The 19,055-nt window shown below is 42.4% G+C and overlaps 1 protein-coding gene across 1 annotated transcript in view; it reads left to right on the top strand.

Annotated features, from left to right (window-relative positions):
* The first annotated feature begins 1,061 nt into the window (after positions 1-1,061).
* CACNG2 (calcium voltage-gated channel auxiliary subunit gamma 2) overlaps positions 1,062-19,055 on the top strand; it is a 24,350-nt gene continuing 6,356 nt past the window's right edge. The window contains exons 1-2 of the mRNA XM_074269656.1: positions 1,062-1,242; positions 5,951-6,034. Of these exons, the coding sequence (XP_074125757.1) occupies positions 1,062-1,242; positions 5,951-6,034 (265 nt within the window). The remainder of the gene's footprint in view (positions 1,243-5,950; positions 6,035-19,055) is intronic.

The raw sequence follows: 19,055 nt of genomic DNA, 5'->3' as shown, positions 1-19,055 counted from the left end.
GAAGACAATGTGCCAATGGCTACTTATAGACAAAATCGAAGAAGGGCCATCTCAAGGGGAAGGTATGAGCCCTGGGAGAGACCAAGAAGACTTCCTGCAGAAAGGGGAACTTCATCTGAGTTTGAAAGAAGCAAAGAGAAATTGAAGGAGGGAAGAATGATTTCTAGTTAGGAAGATCCGGAAGGTGACATGGAAGAGATACCTGAACTGACCCTTGAAGGAGGAAAATAATTTCAACTTGCATATATGTATATGTTGAGGGAAAGAATGTCAGTAAATCTTTCCAAGCAACAGAAGTGTGCAAGAAGTGGGAGAGAGTGGGACAATTTTGAGGAATATGTCTGGAGAGGGGGGTGGTGCAAGAGAAAAACCAGAGCCAGACTGTGAAAGACTTCAAATACCAGGTTAAAGAATTGGAACTTTATTCTACAGGCCATAGGGAGCCAGCGAAGGTATTTGAGCAAAAGAGTGCCATTATCAGATCTGTGCATTAGGAGGATGACCCTGGCATCAGGATAAAAAGGAATAATTAGAGGAAAAAAGTAGAGAATTTTCTTAGTTGATAGGACTTGGAAAGTGACAAGAGAGAGAAAAATCAAATGTGAATCAGAGCCTGGGAGCTTAGGAGATAGTACCATGTAAGTGATTGAGTAGCCTAGAGTCAGTTCACGTCCAAAGTCAATACTCTCCTTAATCAATAAACCATCACTAGTTAAGCACCTACTATGTGCCAGACATTGTTCTAGGCACTGGATCAAATGTTCCATCTGCGCCCTACCAAACGGCTCCGGGATGGAAAGCGTCTGAATGCAGAGCAAGCCAACCGAATGAACCCCTTCATTTACCCCCACTTAAAAAATTACTTGATTGCCTCCTAGGCCGGCCTCGGTGTGTGTTACACATACGTCCTCCGTGGGAGCTCATTTACTAGCTCTTTCAGCTTTTCATGAATATGGAAGAAATAAACCAACGTCTGGCCCACTGCTAATGATCAGGTTTCCATGAGCGGCTCATTGTGCCACAAAGAAAGGAGGCAGCAGTTGGTATTGTGGGATATTAACATGGTTTTTACAAAGCTGATGAAACCTCCTCTTAAGCTACTTAATACCTGCGAGCTGAAATTTCCCGTCTTCAAATGGTTTGTCCCTGGCAGCAGCCACAACCAGCTTGCCAAGGAAGCTGTCTCTGTGCTTTCCCCATCAGCTCAGTCTGTGCCCAGTTCTAGGAGGATGCTGGGAGCTGGTTGGAGGGTCTGTAAAGGACCTTAGGGATTTTATTTTCATTAGGCTTATTGGTTGATGGCTAGGTTGACTTGGGGGATAGCTTGTATATGCTTGCCCATCCGAACCATGCAAGCCAGGAAACCCTTCCTGTGGGTCCCTGGATGTCTGACCACCTCTTCCCTACACCCGGTGCCAAGGAGAGAAGCCAGGCTGTCTCTTGGAGAAATGGCTAGTGGGTGAAGGCATTCTCTCCTGGACTTCCAAAGTCATCCTACTGCACATTTGGTCGGAGCCACCGGCTGCCGGGGGGTCACCATAAGATTTTCAGTTCCCAAGGTGAGGTCCACGTTGGCAGGAAGGTGTCTGGTAGAAGGCAGACTAGATGGAGAAGTGGCTCTGGTCTTCCGACCAAAAACCCTGATCATCAAAACCTCCCAACCTTTAAGTATCATTCTGGACATATTGTCTAAACTTGCTGGGCCTTACTTTTTACATCTGAAAAGCGGAGAAAGCGCTTCTGTAAATGCTTTAAGCATGTGAATCGATCTAGTTCAAAGGAACTTCATTTTTTGTGTGTCCTGGCAGTCAGTCTGGGGAAGCATTCTCAGAATCATGCTTTTGGAGCTGGATTTAGAATGATAAGATCACAAATCATCTCTTGGTTAACAGTCTGATCTTGGATGAGTCACAACCTTTTGTCACAACCCTCTACCTCAACGTTAAAAGGAGGAAAGCATACTTCTTCATCTTTTGTCCAAGGCCGAGCTGGGTCATTGTAATTAGCCATGGCATCTTATTATACTTTCCATTAACATCATCGCAGACACTGAATACATCGCTTTCCTGGTTCTGCTTTCATCAGTCTGCATGAGATTATCTAAGTCTTCCTAGGTTTGTCTGAATGGTTCCTATAAGTCATTCCTCACCACATGGTAATGTTCCATTTTTTTCTAGACCAATGGAAGGGAACTCACTTTGTTTCCAGTTTTTAACTACTACAGAAAATCAGCTCTTTGGCAAATAAATATAACCGGCCTTAGTATCTGGTTAGAGAAAACATTTAGCCTGCACCCTGGATGAGTTTTTTAGCAATCCACCTGTAAGAAAGAGTTAGGTATGGTGATAAAGCACCAGAAAATCCTGGATTCAAATCCTGCCTGAGAGAGGAGCTGGCTGTGGGATCTTGAGCAAAGCTCTTAATGCCTCTGGGTATCACTTTCCCCATCTCTAAAATGGGAGGGTTGCACTCTATATCTTCTAAGGTTTCTTTCAGTTCTGTATTGTTTATTAATTTTTTTGTCTTTGAATCCTAGTATTTGGCAACTAGTGAGTCAATCAACCAGCATTATTAAAGCACTTTCTAATGGTCAGGTCCTGAGCTAAGCAATGGAGATAGAAAGAAAAGCAAAAACAAACAGAAAAGGAACAGGGTCTTTGCTCTCAAGGAGCTTACACTCTAATGGAGAGTGCACTTGGAATATAAAACATGCATAGAAGAGATCTCAGAGGAGACAGCCTATAAGGTCTCTTGTAGAATCAGCTGCATCTTGAAGGAGAGAACAGAAGGAAGGACAGTATCCCAGGCAGAAGCAACAGCCAATGAAAATGTACGGAGTTGGGAGATGGAACATAGCATGTCCTGTGCATAATGAATGCCTATTGATTAAGTGAGTGGTTAGAAGCTATTATGTGCCAGGCACTGTGCTCAGCACTAGTGAGACACACAAAAATTCAGACCTCTTCCCTCCGTTATCAGGTGTTGCTCCCTCCTCCCAGTGACCCACCATCAACTCCTCCTAGTCATTCTGCTACTCCCCCCTCCCTCATCCGCCACCCAACCTGTTATTAAGGCCTGTTGATTCTTTCTGGGCAGAATTTCTCATATCGATCTCCTTCCCTCTCCCGCATCCACCAAGTTAAGTCAGGCGAGAAACCTTCATTATTTTTTTAAATCAAAGTTCTATTGATGCTTCTTGGGTTTTTTTTACATTTCAATCTATTTCAGGTGGATGTATTCTGAATACGTCCACCTTTGAAATCTTTTCACATAACAAGCAAGCAGCCCATCTAACAGCACCTACGACAATCTGCCGCCGTCATCTCTCACTTTTCCAAGGAAAGGAGGGAGGTGCATTTCCTTATCTAGCCCCTATGCCAGAATGAGCCATTACAATTACACAATCTTTTTATGAACATTTTTACATTTGTGGTGGATTTTGTTTGGGCTTTATTACTTTTTTTTGGATTATTACAATACCTCCTTGCCTCTAGATTTCCCCAATCCCATCTAGCCACCCTGCCAAATTAATGTTCCTATTACACAGATGTGATCGTGCTCCAAAACCCCTGATGACTCCCTATCCCCTTCCAAATGAAGTCCAAAGCTTAGTCCTGATTTGCACAAACTGGATCCCCCTGACATTTGTAGGTTTACCCATACTCTTTATAAACCCTTTTGTTGTTGTTCACTTATTTCTTTCTAACATTTCGTGACTCTATTTTGGGTTCTCTTGGCAAAGATACCAGAGTGATTTGTCATTTCCTCCTCCAGCTCATTTTACAGATGAGGAAACTGAGGCAAACAGGGTGAAATGACTCGCCCAGTGTCACATAGTTAGTAAGTATTAGAGGCTGCATTTGAACTCAGTTCTTCCTGACTCTAAGCCTGGCATTCTGTGCACCATGGCACCATCCAGCTGCCCTTTTATATATATTTACTTTATATACTTTATTCCAAACAAACCCGACCACCCACTGGTGCACGAACACATCTCACACCTTCCTAATTTTAGGCCTCTTTTGTTCATCCTGTTCTGTAAGCCGGGAATAGTCTCCTCCTAGTCTAGACCAATTAAAGTTCCACCGAAATTTCAAGACTCAGACCAAATGCCTTCTCTTCCATCAAGCTTTCTTAGCTTTCCTCTATGTCAAGCAGCATTCCCTGACTCTGAGGTCAGCTCTCTATCCACCATACCATATTTCCTCTCATGAATTTTATATAAACATATATATCACACACATTCATATGTGTATATCTGGGTCTGTGTATGCATATATATGCACATATATTATATATAAATATATATACATATATATGTATAAATATATATACATATATATATATATATCATATAGTCTGGCCAGCCCAATTAATATAATGTTTATATCGTACTATACATGTAATATCATATAGATATTTATATTGTATTGCATTTATATATAAACTAAATATATACGTATATATATTTACAATTTGTTTTTCAGTTATTTGTGTGCCTTTTTATCTCCCTATAAGATTTTAGGATCCTTGAAATCTAACACAGTATATCACACATAGCAGTATCTGATATAACCACATCCTACTTAACACTTCTAATTAGTCCCACCATACCCAACTTTAAGTGAAACAACCTATTTCCAGGGTTCTATAGTTCTATAGTACATGGAATTATCTCATTTGTATATAAGGCAACCAGCCAGTCATTGGGCCATGATATCATTGCCAAATGACATTTGTCTGGACTAGGCAGGATATGGCTGTAAAATTTTGTTGACTGTTGAATGAGCATTCAGTGTAATGTCCATGTTAACATGTTTTATTGTTATTCTAAGGTTTTTTTAATGGTTCACAAATGTCTGTAGGGTGATTCTCACAGCTAGAGGATCTGAATAACCTCCACATCCCATTCCTCAGTCATTGTTAGGGTCCTATGACCTCTGAAAGGTTCCGTGACCTCTAACCAGCACAACAGAATAAGCCAGGGCCGGACACTGTTATCAAAGACTTTGTGATATCCCCAGATAGAGAACTGATGCTCTTAGAGTGCAGACTGAGACATACTTTTTCATTCTCATTTTTTCTTGTTTTTTTTTCTTTTTGGAAATGGCTAAGGTAGATATAGGTTTTTCATAATTTTTTATCGTTTTTCTTGCCTTCTTTATGGGTTGAGGAGAGTAGAAAGAAAGGGAAAATGTACAACAGAATTTTTTAAAAATTTTGAAGACTTTTTTTAGAGTCATCATCATCCAAACCCTTAGATATCTTCATGTGCCTGAGACTTCAGGCATTTTATAACACAGCCCATTGCACAAGACTTGCCCAGGGACACATAAAATACAGAAAAACCAGGCAACAAAGGAATCCTACTCAGAAGCATCAGAGAGAGACACTTGTCTTCCAGGAAGAGATTTCACCTGGTTCTCTTGCTCCTCCTTCTGCCAACATAACTCCCCTCTGCGGGCTACAGTGCAAAGGCCACTTTGCAAACCCCAAGCCCAGGGGTGCTTTCATCTGTGGCCTGCAGACAGTCTCCGAGTGGGAGAAAAACATCACAGCAGATCCCCTCACCTCAGGACTACTGGCAGGAACCTTCCTGTTCCCCAGCTCTGCCTCCCTTGTTGCTCCCTACAACTGAGAATTCGCTGCATTAGCTACATCCAGTTAACTGTCTCTTCAATGACAGTCATCAGAGGAGAATAAAAACTCTTCTTGCTAGTTAAGGCACAGATAACCCCTGGGAGGATAGGTCTAAGCATAGAACATTCAGGGAAGCCAGGCCTTTAGATAGATCCATGCCACGAGTCTGTGGCCACCCAATGCAGGTTGGGGGATTGTTCATAGGGGAGATGGATTCTTAAAAAGCAATAAAGGCAGAAGGAAGCGAGTGGGAAGTGGGGTTCCTAGTGGTCTTCTGTACTCATCTGTTCTCTCCTTCCTTGTTTTTCAGGGAATTTTAAAGGTCTGTGTAAGCAAATCGATCACTTCCCTGAGGATGCAGATTATGAAGCCGACACAGCAGAGTATTTCCTCCGTAAGTGCACTGATTCTTCCTCTCAATATTGGGGGGCAAGGGGGAAAGGTGCTAGTATCCAGTGATCGGGGATCTCTGCAGGAGAACCTCACCAAAAGTAGACTCAGAAGTCAGCTCTTACTAAAGTCTCAGGGCAAATTTAATGGAACCAACCCTTGGGTATATAGCTGGGCCAGGAGACTGCACCAAATGCACTCTTTGATGTGTGATCCTGGACAAGGGGGACTCAGGGGCATCATCTGTAAAATGAGTGAGTTGGACTGGATATCCTCTGAGGTCCTTTCCATCTACGATCTATGACCTAACCCAAGTGGTCAGTTGGAAGATCCCTAAGGTCCTTCCAGTCCATGATAGAGGAGCCCAATATCCTTCCTGTGTGACCTTGGACACAGCATTAAAATTCTCTGCATCTCAGTTCCGCAGCTGTAAATGGGAATGCTAACCTTTACATTGACTGGCTCAGTAAAGGATTGTGAAAAAAAAATGTTCTAAACCTCAAAGGGAATGAGGAATTTGAACAGGGAAAGAACAATTCTTCCTTCTTGGATCAACCAACAATCAAGTTCTTAAAATACATTTATTAAGCACCTTCCATGTGCCAGGCACTTATTTATGTATCTACCAGTTCCACTGAAGAAAAAAGGGCAGATTTGGGTTTTTTCTCTGTTTGTTTGTTTTTGCGGTGGAAGGAGAGGAGAAATCAGGAGGGGAAAAAATAAATGCTTAGTAATTGAAAAGGAAGAACTAAAACAAAAATTACATACAAAAAGAAAAAAGAGGACTAAGAGTTTTAGGGGGAAAGCTATCACATAAAGCCAAAATTAAATTTTGATAGCATTTATGAATTGGGTCATTAATTAATCAATTAATAAGCATTCATTAAGTTCCTAGTATGTGCCAGATACTGTGTCCCTCAAGGAACTTCCATTGAATCAGAGAAATATGTATGGATATAAAACATATAGACTAGATACAAGGTAACTTGATTGGGGAATAAGAAAAGGCTTCATGTAGAACAAGATGGTGCTTCAGTTGAGTCTTGCAGGAAGGGAAGAATTCTAAGAGAGACACATGATGAGGGAGGGCATTGCAAGCATGAGGGATGGCTGGTACATGGGCACAGAAAAGGAAAATGAAGTCCCTCATATAAAAAAACAGCAAGAAGGTTTATTTATTTGGAATATAGAGTATGTAAAGAAGATGAATATGTAAGAAGGCTTGAAAGATAGTTTGGGGCCAGGTTGCAAAGCACTTAAGGTATTATCTTTGTTCTGGAGGTAGTAGGGAGCCATTGAAGTTTATTGAATAGGAGAGTTTATTGAATAGGAGAGAGTACTTTAGGGAAAATCACTATGGCAACCTTGAGAAATATGACAATGCAGAGAATCTAAGGAGATGTCTTATTCAGCTAAAAGCCAAGCAAAGCAAAGCAGTTTCCTAGAAAAGGAGATAGTGTAGCATAACAGAGAAAGCTTTGGATCTTAATTCAGAAAACACAGCAATGACGTTGTCATCAACGTAGACCAAGAGCTAGAGAGATCGTCTCTTTCTATCTCATTTTAGGAAAGAAAACTGAACTGAAATTCAGTGTAACCAACATCCATTACCTTCTACGTGTCAGGTACTAGGTTAGGCTATGGCTATAAAAATAAAAAGTGTCCTAGTCTCTGTCTTCAAGGATCTTATATTACAAAGGATAAAATAAAGGGGGAAAGTAAAACAAAGAAAGATGTTCAGGCATTAACATTCAAAATGAGGCTGTGACATTTCCAAGTTCACATAAGGAAATTAAGGATAGAATGAGGACTTAAACTTATGTCCTCTGATTCAAGAAATCGCACCGCATTGTAGCAAGCTGGAGATGTCCATCTTCATTCTTTCTATTGTATTTGATGATGTTTCCAGATCATTTGGGGAATTTGTGACACATTTGCCCATATTGCTGAGTCTGGATAATTCACTGAGTTTCTAGGGAAGCCCCGACAACCTTTGATGTGCTTCTCACAGAATGTTCTACTAGAGTCTCACCAGAGTCCGTGGGGTACTATTCTTAATGGTCTCATGAATGTCATACCAAGAGCTCCATCATTATATTTTAATCCCAAAATTAACACTCTGTTGTGAGGGCCAAAACCTACCGTACTTGGTGGATCTAGAGATTACCCTTAACCTCATATGCAAAATTATACAAATGTAATAAGCAAACAACATTTTACCCAGTTTTCATAGGTTACCTCCTGCCTATTTTTTAAGTGTCTGTACTGACTCAAAATTATTAGGAGAAAAAATTAAAATTACAAAAACAACTCTTGCAAAAGGTGAAGGAGGAAGAAAAATAACAATAGCTTCTTTTTTTGAGGACCCAGATCAGGAAGGGCTATTCTTAAGAAAACTAGAACTTCTTCCCTTACCTTCATGAGATAAATCAAACAATCCATGATGAAAATTCTTCCCATGAGTTCCTCAAGCAACTCATACATTTCTTCACTGGATCTCTTCCAATGAACATGGAAATCCAGATGGAGGTCCTAACACAATTTTTCTAATGGGTACCTATGACACATAAGGATCCCATTTCTCTCACTGAAAAACATTGGAACATTCCAAATGGAATTCTGTACTTTCCCAAATCTAGGACAAACAAGCTAGCTCCAAAAGAAATAGGACAAATATGGACCAGGTCATAGATGGGAACTCAGAAAGCCTTTCCCACAAGAACTCTTTGTTCTGTGCTCACCCAGGGCCCCAGTTCATCCTGTGAATACCAAAAGAGAAGACTCAGGCTTTTCTCATTTCTCTGGCTCTTTAAGTCCCTTCCCTAATGTAGGACTCCAAGGAAAATTTCTTAACTAGGGGTTAGAAAACTGAAACCCAAGGGTTCCATCCATCGCATCTCCTATTTTTGTTTAGTTTTGGTTTGGAGTTTTTTAACAAGGCAATTGGGGTTAAGTGACTTGTCTAGGATCACACAGTATTAAGTATCTGAAGCCACATTTGAAATCAGGTCCTTCTGGCTCCAAAGCCAGTATCACTGTGCATCTAATTGCCTCATCTCCTGTTTTTATGCAGCTAAGAATCTTGTGGCTGAATTTGATCCAATGACCATAGTGTACTGACCCCTACTCTAAATCAGATTTTGAAACTCATGACTCCTTGTCACCTGAAAAATTTTTACACATCCCTGGGCAAATAAAACAGGTATACAAGCCAAACATTTGCTGATAATAAATCAAAATTTTGTAACCCCCAATTCACGTGAGCTTTAAGTTCAAGAAGCTTTGTTTTCAACATATCTCATATCGAAAACCTCCTCCTAAAGGAACTTATGAGGCATTTTCTAAAAAAGATACTAAACATGCAAAAATTTGTCAGGTATAAGAGCTTATTTTATATTTTCTCAACCACGAAAGAAATGCTTAAAGCAGAAAAAGATTCATAAGCATTCATTAACAGATACCTAATTAAAACACACAACCATAACCCATCCCCATCGTTACAATCTTTCCCAGAGGTAAAAGTGCAGCATCTCTCCCCGGGTAGATATTTATCCCAGACCTCCATTTGTCTAAGCAATTTGTAAGTTCCAAATCTGCTGGCCAGCCAGGGAGGGTTGTTTAGCCCTTTCAAGTTCAGGATGATCTGGCTGGCGGTCACCTTGCCCTCTCAGAAGCAGTGGAGGTTCAGGAAACACTTCCTGCTGGGTGGTCAGAATTAATTTAGGAATTCAGGGATGCTTGCATTCACCAAGACTGGGAATATCCATTGCTGGGGATTACTGGTTGCTGGTTGCAGACCTCTGCCCAGGGAAGAAACATACATGTAGAAGAAAACATTCTGGATCCCCGTTTCACCCAGGCAGAAGCCTAAGTTTGGGGCCCATTACCACTGAGTGCAAGGGGAAAAAAGTTCTCTGTCTCACACCACTAGAACTCAAAGAGAGAGGCTGGAACACAGCCAGGTAAAAGAAAAAGAAATAAAGCCTTTGTCCTGTGATAGCCTATTGAGTGGGCAGCTCCTCCTGGCTGAGTCATCTTCGGTGTAACCCCAGGCCTAGGGACTAAGTGACCAATTAGGAGGTGCCTTGTCATACATTTCCTTTAGCAAGAGACCAGAATGAATGCCCATCTCTAGGAGAAGTGCCCCAATCCAGTTCCATGACAATTATAGTTTTAAAATAATTTTAAATTTAAAAATTTATATTAAAAACTTTAATGGAACTTAATTTAAAAGTACCACTCATACAACAGCCATACTATCTGTTGAGTCAAGTCAGCAAACATTTATTAAATGCCTACTGTATGCCAAGTACCGTGCCAAGTTCTGGAGAGACCAAAAAAGACCAACCATAACCCATCCTGAAGGAATCTAAGGGAAGAGAAAAGAAGAAAAATAACTATGTACACACAAGACAGAGGCAGGATAAATTGGACATCATCACAGAGGGAAGACGTACATATTAAGGAAGACCATAAAAGGCTTCTTGTAGAAGGTGTGATTTTAATTGAGACTTGAAGGAAGCCAGGGAAGCTAAGAATCCAACCCGAGCCGGAATGCCAGACATAGAGAACGGAAAAACGTGTGGAAATGGGAGATCGAGAGGCTGACTGAGGAATACTGGGAGTGTCCCTGGACCAAACCATGAGAAGCTCTCCCCTGGAGATGGACATGGGGAACATGAAAAGAGGGGTCATTCTTTCCTGCTGGAGATTCAAATAATCTATGTTCCAAACCTTCAATAAATGGCAAGGAAACTTCATTCCCAAAGCCATGGTTGGGATCAGGTTACAAGGACCAGGGCCAACCTTTGATCTCATCCCTTTGAAACAAAATCCACCCATAAACATGGGCAATTTTGAGGATGTTATTTAAAATGAGTCCTACAGTGAACAAGCATTAGAGAGGCATCCCAACCCACATTTTCTGACTCCAAATCTAGTGTGACCAATTCAGTAGGGCTGGGATGCCTATTCCCAACCTCCAAATTGGAGGTTGTCCAAGCTAGAAGGGACCCTAGGATTTCCATGCATGAGATGGCTCTGAGATTCCTTGCCAATTTAAGTCTCCAAACCAACCTATGATCCTGTGAAGGCAGGGATAGAACATGAGGGTTAAAATCAAAAGATCAGGCACAGAATCCTTGCTATTCCACTTTCCTCCAATACCTCAGTTTCCTCATCTGCCAAATCGGGGGTTGTATTAATTGCCCTCAAAGATCCCTTATAGCCTTGACAATCTAGGATTTGATGGCAGGCATTCCCAGAGGAACAGGAGCTTGGCACAGTGGATTCAGAGTCAGAAAATGAAGGTTAGGATACTACTTCCAATACTTCCTAGCTGTGTGATCTCATGCAAGTCACTGCAACCCCCAAACGAGACACTTGGATAAGGTGACTTATAAGGTCCCTTCCTGCACTAAATCTTTAGTTCTCTGACCTCTGAAATCCTCTCCAACTCCAAATCTATGATCTTTGAGGTGAAGAGTTCTTGACCCCTGGGGACACAGAATCCAACTATAGCATTCTTAAAAACAAAACTTCAGCTAGATAACACAGTGGATAGAGCACCAACTCTGAAATCAAGAGGATGTGAGTTCAAATACAGCTGGCTGTGTGATCTTGGGCAAGTCATTTGACCCTAACTACTTCATCATCCAAAAAAAAACAAAAAAAACAAACTTAAAATGATCATAGAGGTAAAGCCAAAAGGGAAATTAGAGATCATCTATCCTATAAGGAGAGAGAGACAGAGACAGAGACAGAGACAGAGAGACAGAGAGACAGAGAGAGAGAGAGAGAGACAGAGACAGAGAGAGAGACAGAGAGACAGTGACAGAGACAGAGAGAGAGACAGAGAGAGAGAGAGAGAGAGACAGAGACAGAGACAGAGACAGAGAGAGAGACAGAGAGAAAGAGAGAGAAAGAGAGAAATGGATAGATGGATGGATAGATGGATAGATAGATGATGGATAAATGGATGGATGGATAGATAGGTAGATAAATGGATAGATGGATAGATGGATGGATGGATAGATAGATAGGTAGATAAATGGATAGATGGATAGATGGATGGATGGATAGATAGATAGGTAGATAAATGGATAGATGGATAGATGGATGGATGGATAGATGGATAGATGGATGGATGGATAGATAGGTAGATAAATGGATAGATGGATAAATGGATGGATGGATGGATAGATAGATAGGTAGATAAATGGATAGATGGATAGATGGATGGATGGATGGATAGATAGGTAGATAAATGGATAGATGGATAGATGGATAGATGGATAGATAGGTAGATAAATGGATAGATGGATAAATGGATGGATGGATGGATGGATAGATAGATAGGTAGATAAATGGATAGATGGATAGATGGATGGATGGATGGATAGATAGGTAGATAAATGGATAGATGGATAGGTGGATGGATAGATAGATAGATAGATAGATAGATAGATAGATAGATAGATAGATAGATAGATTATGGATAAATGGATGGATAGAGGCAGCTAGGTGGTACAAGGCCTAGAGTCAGGAAGACTTCATATATTTAGTAGCTGTGTGATCCTGGGCAAGTCACTTTACTCTGTTTGCCTTAGTTTCCTCATCTGTTAAAAGGAGCTGAAGAAGGAAATGGAAAATCACTGTATAACTATCTCTGCCAAGAAAACTCCGAATGGGGTCACAAATAACCAAAATGATTCAACATTAAATACCATTTTAAAGAAGGTGAAACTGAGGTTGCAAATGGTAAAGTGATTTTTACTAAGGTCCTACAGTTTCAAAACAGCAGAGCTAGGGATGCAACCTGATAAACTCTATCTTAAATCCAGAAATCATTCTGGGCCATTGAATCCAGTCCCCTCATCTTAAAGAAAACCTGGCAGAGACTGAATGTAAATCAATACATTCTATGTTTCCCACCCCACCCCCACCCCCGTTTTTTTTTCCCCCTGTTTTTTCTGGAGTTTTTTTCCTTGTGGTTTTTCCCTTTCATTCTGATTTTTCTCTCTCAACATGACTCATGAAGAAATGTGTGTTTTTTTTTAAAGAGGGAAAACCTAGAAACTCAGGTAATAATGCCAGGTCAGGATCCAACTGCAGATCCAGTCTTCCCTTCAGGACAGCGGGTCCCTCCTTTCTGCTACCCTTTTCCCGAGCCGCCCACCCAGAGACTTCAAGGACAGTGCCTTCAGGGAAGGTTCCTTCCTCACCGAGGGCCATCTGGCCCCTCATTCAGATCCCTTTCAGGGCAGCTGTGAGGCTCTGTGCCCAGTGGGGCCTTGCCTTTCCTCACCAGGCTAAATTGGCTACTGTTACACTCAGATCGATCATATTAAAAATTTAGGCGGTGTTTTATGATATGGATCACTGCTGTCTCTTTAAGCGAGGCTTCTCCAATCAAAGCAGCAAGACAGATCCATCCTGGCATCTCTGTTTCCCAGGAGGCGTGAGGTCCATCCAGCAGCTACGGGGATTTGGGAAATGAAACAGGAGGCCTTGCAGATGTCGCCTTCTTCTGTGGCGAGCTGCCCCAACGTGCCTTTCGTGGGACTCCCAGATACCCTGCGCTCTTAGATGGCTTGATTTTCTCTGAGAAGTGTCTTGGGGTGCTTGGCTTCTCTTGAGACTGCCCAGGCCTTCAGGCAGTGCCCACCGGGTGCTGGTCACATTAACAATTGACACGTGAAGGACAAAAAGGTAGCAGAGGGTCAGGGAAGGAGCAAGGAACTTTGGGATGGGTTCAAAGAGCTAGCAATGCTATTACCTGGCTAGGTAACTACAAGCTGGATGCTTCTCTGCCTGGGCCTCAGTTTCCATCCGATATAAAACGAGGCAGTCGGATACAGTAGCTTCTAAGGCCTCTCCAGCTCTGACGTTCTCATTCTGTCGGATTCCTTTGGCTCACAAGCGCCACTGCAGCTAGCTTGCTCAAGTCTTGGTCCAGAGAAGCGATAAAGGTGGTTAAGGAGTCAGACCACACACACACCCGGGCCGGTCCTGGCAACCTCCTTGTGACCATTTGGTGGCTGTTTGCCTACAGCCAGCTTCAGGACTGCAAGTGCATTTTAATGTCTAATAGAGAATGCATGGTTTTTTGCTAATTATATTAACATAGCTGGTATTTAAGGAGTCACTTTAAGGTTTCCAGAGCACATTACAAGTATCATTCCCCCCCTCCCCAAAAAAAATAAATAAATAAATGCTAAAAAATAAAACTAAAAAGCAAGTAAAAAAAAAAAAAAATCTTTACAAGGACACTGGGAAGTAGGTGTTATTTTTATCCCTATTTTACAGATGTGGAAACTGAGGCAGACAGAAGTGCTGTGACTTCCTGAGGCTCACTCAACTAGCAAACATCTAAGGATGGATTTGAAGTCGCCTCTTCCGAGGCTCTGTCCAGCACTCTGGACATTATGACTCCACCTAGTGGTCTCTATCCTTCAATCTGCTGCAACCAGAGACAGCTCCTCATTCGCAAGAGGGTGTGGGGAAAAGAATGTACCTTTTCTGTGCCTCAGTTTCCCCATCTGAAATAAGAGGCTGTAGGTCTAGTAGACCTTTACTAAGGTCTCTTCCACTTCCAATGTTTGCAAGTGCCTTCCAATTCTAAAAATTTTTGTTCTAATATTCTCTGTTCTAAAGTGCCTCCAATTCTGACATTCCCTATCCAAAAACTCCATCCCCCCAGCTCTGACATCCCCTGTTCTAAGCTCCCTCCTGGCTCTGACATCCCCTGTTCTAAGCTCCCTCATGGCTCTGACATCCCCAGTTCTAAGCTCCCTCCCAGCTCTGACATCCCCTGTTCTAAGCTCCCTCCCGGCTCTGACATCCCCTGTTCTAAGCTCCCCCCTCCTAGCTCTGATATCTCCTGTTCTAAGCTCCCTCCCAGCTCTGACATCCCCTGTTCTAAGCTCCCTCCCAGCTCTGACATCCCCAGTTCTAAGCTCCCTCTCAGCTCTGACATCCCCTGTTCTAAGCTCCCTCCCAGCTCTGACATCCCCTGTTCTAAGCTCCCTCTCAGCTCTGACATCCCCTGTTCTAAGCTCCCTCCCAGCTCTGACACCCCCTGTTCTAAGCTCCCTCCTGGCTCTGACACCCCCTGTTCTAAGCTCCCTCCCAGCCCTGACATCTCATTCTAAGCTCCCTCCCAGCTCTGACATCTCATTCTAAACTCCCTCCCAGCCCTGACATCTCATTCTAAGCTCCTTCCAGCTCTGACATCCCCTGTTCTAAGCTCCCTCCCAGCTCTGACACCCCCTGTTCTAAGCTCCCTCCTGGCTCTGACACCCCCTGTTCTAAGCTCCCTCCCAGCCCTGACATCTCATTCTAAGCTCCCTCCCAGCCCTGACATCTCATTCTAAGCTCCCTCCCAGCTCTGACATCCCCTGTTCTAAGCTCCTTCCAGCTCTGACACCCCCTGTTCTAAGCTCCCTCCCAGCTCTGACATCCCCTGTTCTAAAGCCCCCCAGCCCTGCACATTCTCCTAGCTCTGATATTTTGTCCTAAATTCCCCTCTTCGAGTGACATGTAGCAAGGTAAAGACCTATCTATCTGCACAAAGGAGCTTCCTGTGTGGTCTGGATGGGCCCATAGGCCAGCCCCTGATACCAGGCAGCTTGCTCTCAGAACCCCAGTGAAGGCCCAGTACCCCAGAGGAGGGGTCCACGGCAGGGTGTAGGGGGCATCCAGGATCTGAATTTTCCAAGATGGGGCTCCTTGGCTCAGCAGAGCACAGGGGGAGGGGCATCCGAGACATTCCATCTGTTCTTTCTCAGAGGCTGCCTCTGAGCATCAGTGCCTTGGCGAGGATGAGTTTTTTAAAGAAACTAGCGGAACGTTAATCTTGAAGTTGGAAATAACCACACATCAGGAATGACAGACTAAAAATTTACACAAATGGATTAAAAGTAGGTCACTTTTTTCGATCTATTAACCTTGAAAACGTTCTGTGTGAAGCAGCATCTCGGGGTGAATCCCCAAGGATAGGGAAGAGCTCAGCACATCCCAAAACCAGTCCAGAGGAGCTGTTCCCTTCTCAAGCTAGACTCAAGGGGAATTTGGCCAGGTTTGGACAGGCCATTCCCCTCGTGTCCAGGGATACAAGGCAGAATGCATGGAATCAAGTGAACATAAGCAAAATGGGAGTTATAATAAAAAATGTTAGCACCTATCTCATAGAGTCATTGTGAGAATCAAATGAGATATTTCTAAGGAACTTGAACAGTGCCTGGCACATAGTCAGAACTTAATAAATATGTTACCTTCCCTTTCTCATCTGTAAAATGGGAATAATAACAGCATCTACTTCCCAGTATTGTTGTATGAATCAAATGAGATACAATGCTTTATAAATCTTCAAATATACTATGAATACTAGCTATTAAAAGTTGTCATTAAAGTATCTATTAAGGGACAGCTAGGTGGCGCAATGGAGAGAGCACCAGCCCTGAATTCAGGAGGACCCGAGTTCAAATCTGTTCTTAGACACTTAACAATTCCTGGCTGTGTGACCCTGGGCAAGTCACTTAACCCCAGCCTCAGGGGGGGGAAAAAAAAAAGGAAGGAAGGAAGGAAGGAAGGAAGGAAGGAAGGAAGGAAGGAAGGAAGGAAGGAAGGAAGGAAGGAAGGAAGGAAGGAAGGAAGGAAGGAAGGAAGGAAGGAAGGAAGGAAGGAAGGAAGGAAGGAAGGAAGGAAGGAAAACCTTACTATCAGGCAAGGTAGACGGCCAGTACAAACTACCAGAGGAAGGAAATGGAGTATCATTTCCTTGACCACTAGTCTTTTATATATTACATTCTACAGACGCTTTGCACAGGTGGGGAAAATAGTGATCTTTGTCATTGAATAAATACGTTGGCAGATAAGCTCATTCTCTGGAGGCTTACTGCAAAGCATCCTTGGTAGCAGGCAGGACAAAGACCTCATCTGTACCCATGAGCCTTTGGTTTCTTCTTTGAGGTTTCTTTATGTTGAAAGTTTATATTGAAAGCTTCTTGTTCCCAATGTTCAGAGGTTGCATTTGGTAGAGAGACATCAACTGAAACTGCTGTTCTTAAATTAGTATCAATGAATGTTCTGAGCAGGTATTTATGGACCACAGTTCCATCTATGATAATGGTCCAATTTCCATAGAGTTTATTTGATGAATTCTCAAGGGACATTTTGAAGTTTGTTTGGAATATGGGAACTTGTCATCTATTAGAGCTTTGTTTGTCTTTTTTAATAACAGGGAGTCTAGGATATAGAATTCTGATTGCCAGTCTATGTGTTGCTGAGTATTCAGCGGGTGCTCAATTTTTTTAAAGCTTGAATTGGTGTGTTGCTCAGTGTCTATTAATCCGTTATATTGTTTTCACTGACCAGTTAAGTATAACCCAAGTCTAAGATTTGGTCACCTGATTTGTCATCAAATAAATCAATCCACCCATTTGTTTGATACTTCTTTGCCGTCATATAGGTACTTACTTTAGCTTATGTGATTACTACCCATGACAGGCATTATTATTATTATTATTTTCTTCATCATCATAATTATCATCATCAGTAGTGGTAGTAGCAGTCGAGGAAGAGTAGAAGAAGAGGAAGAAGAAGAAGGAAGAGGAGGAGGAGGAGGAAGAGGAGAAAGAGGAGGAGAAAGAGGAGAAGGAGGAGGAGAAGAAAAAGGAGGAGAAGAAGTTTTAGTAGTAGCACCATTATCATTATTTATGGTTATTGTTGTTACTACTCTCTCCCCCATTTTGATAAAGTACACGAAGGATAAATGTAAAATCTTACCTTTTTGTGTTCCAAAAAATCTAAGTGTAAAAGAATAAGATGGAAGAGAGATACGGGTAGGCAAATTCACAGAAATAAGGGGAAGTCAAATTCACAAGAAAAGAACAAGTCCAATGTGAATCAACAATATGACACAGCAGCCAAAAAAAAAAATTAGTCTTTTAATTTGATCTTAAGCTGCCTTAATGAATAATAATAACCCAAGGGAAGTAATGACCCCCTCTGTATGCTGCCCTCTCAGATCATGTCCTCTGTGCATGTTCCATTCCAAGCACCTTATCTCAAGAAAGGCCCTGATAAAATAGGGGACAGCTAGGCAGTGAAACGGATAGGATGTCAGATCTGGAGTCAAATCCAGCCTCAGATACTTACTAGCTTTGGAAATTGGGACAAGTCATTTAAGATCTCTCTGCCTCGGTTTCCTCAACTCTAAAATGGGGATAATAATGGCACCTACTTCCATGGGTTGCTGTGAGGATGATATGAGATCAAATTTGTAGAATGTTTGGCATATAATAGGTGCTTAATAAATGCTTCTTTCCTCCCTGATGCATTTGTTACTCTCTGCCAATATCAGCATTCCTTCCCTCTACTAGTAAGGGAAGGAGTATTGGCTAGACTGGTAAATTCAGAATGGAAAAGATGAAAGGGATCAGAGAATCACAGCCCCCCTAGAGCTGGAAGGGATCTCAGGAGTCATCTGGTCTACTCCCAGCACTATACAGATGAGAAAACTGAGGCTGGGGGAGCACATGTAAGTGGTTTTCTCAAGGTCAAATAGAAAGTAAAGGTCAAATTGGCAGGTATGGCCCGCAGGGTCAAAGGCCAGGAAGTGGTGCAAGGAATGCAATCACACCCCAAGTTTTGGTGGGGTGCTTCCCTGTCACCCAGGACACTCTCCCCAGAGGGATCATCCTCACTGATAAACCACTTAGCTTATCTCTGGCATATATTATTCCATCGAGAAAATGTGGACTCTCTCTCTCAGGGTCTCCTTCTCTCTCTCTCTCTCTCCCTCTTACTTCCTTCCTTCCTCCCTCCCTCTCTCTCCCTTTCCCTCTTTCTTTTTCCCTCCATCCCTCTTTCTTTCTCTTTCCCTTCCTTCTTCCTTCCCCCATTTTTCTGACTTTCTCTCTCCCTCCTTCCCCTTCTCTTTCTCTCTTTCTCTTGTCTTTCTCTCCCCGTCTCTTCCATCTCTCTGTCTCTCTGTCACACACACACATATATACAAACACACA

Source organism: Sminthopsis crassicaudata, chromosome 5, assembly GCF_048593235.1.
Source record: "Sminthopsis crassicaudata isolate SCR6 chromosome 5, ASM4859323v1, whole genome shotgun sequence".
Classification (NCBI taxonomy): Eukaryota; Metazoa; Chordata; class Mammalia; order Dasyuromorphia; family Dasyuridae; genus Sminthopsis; species Sminthopsis crassicaudata.
Note: the sequence above shows the minus strand (reverse complement) of the source record. Positions and strands in the feature narration are given on the sequence as shown.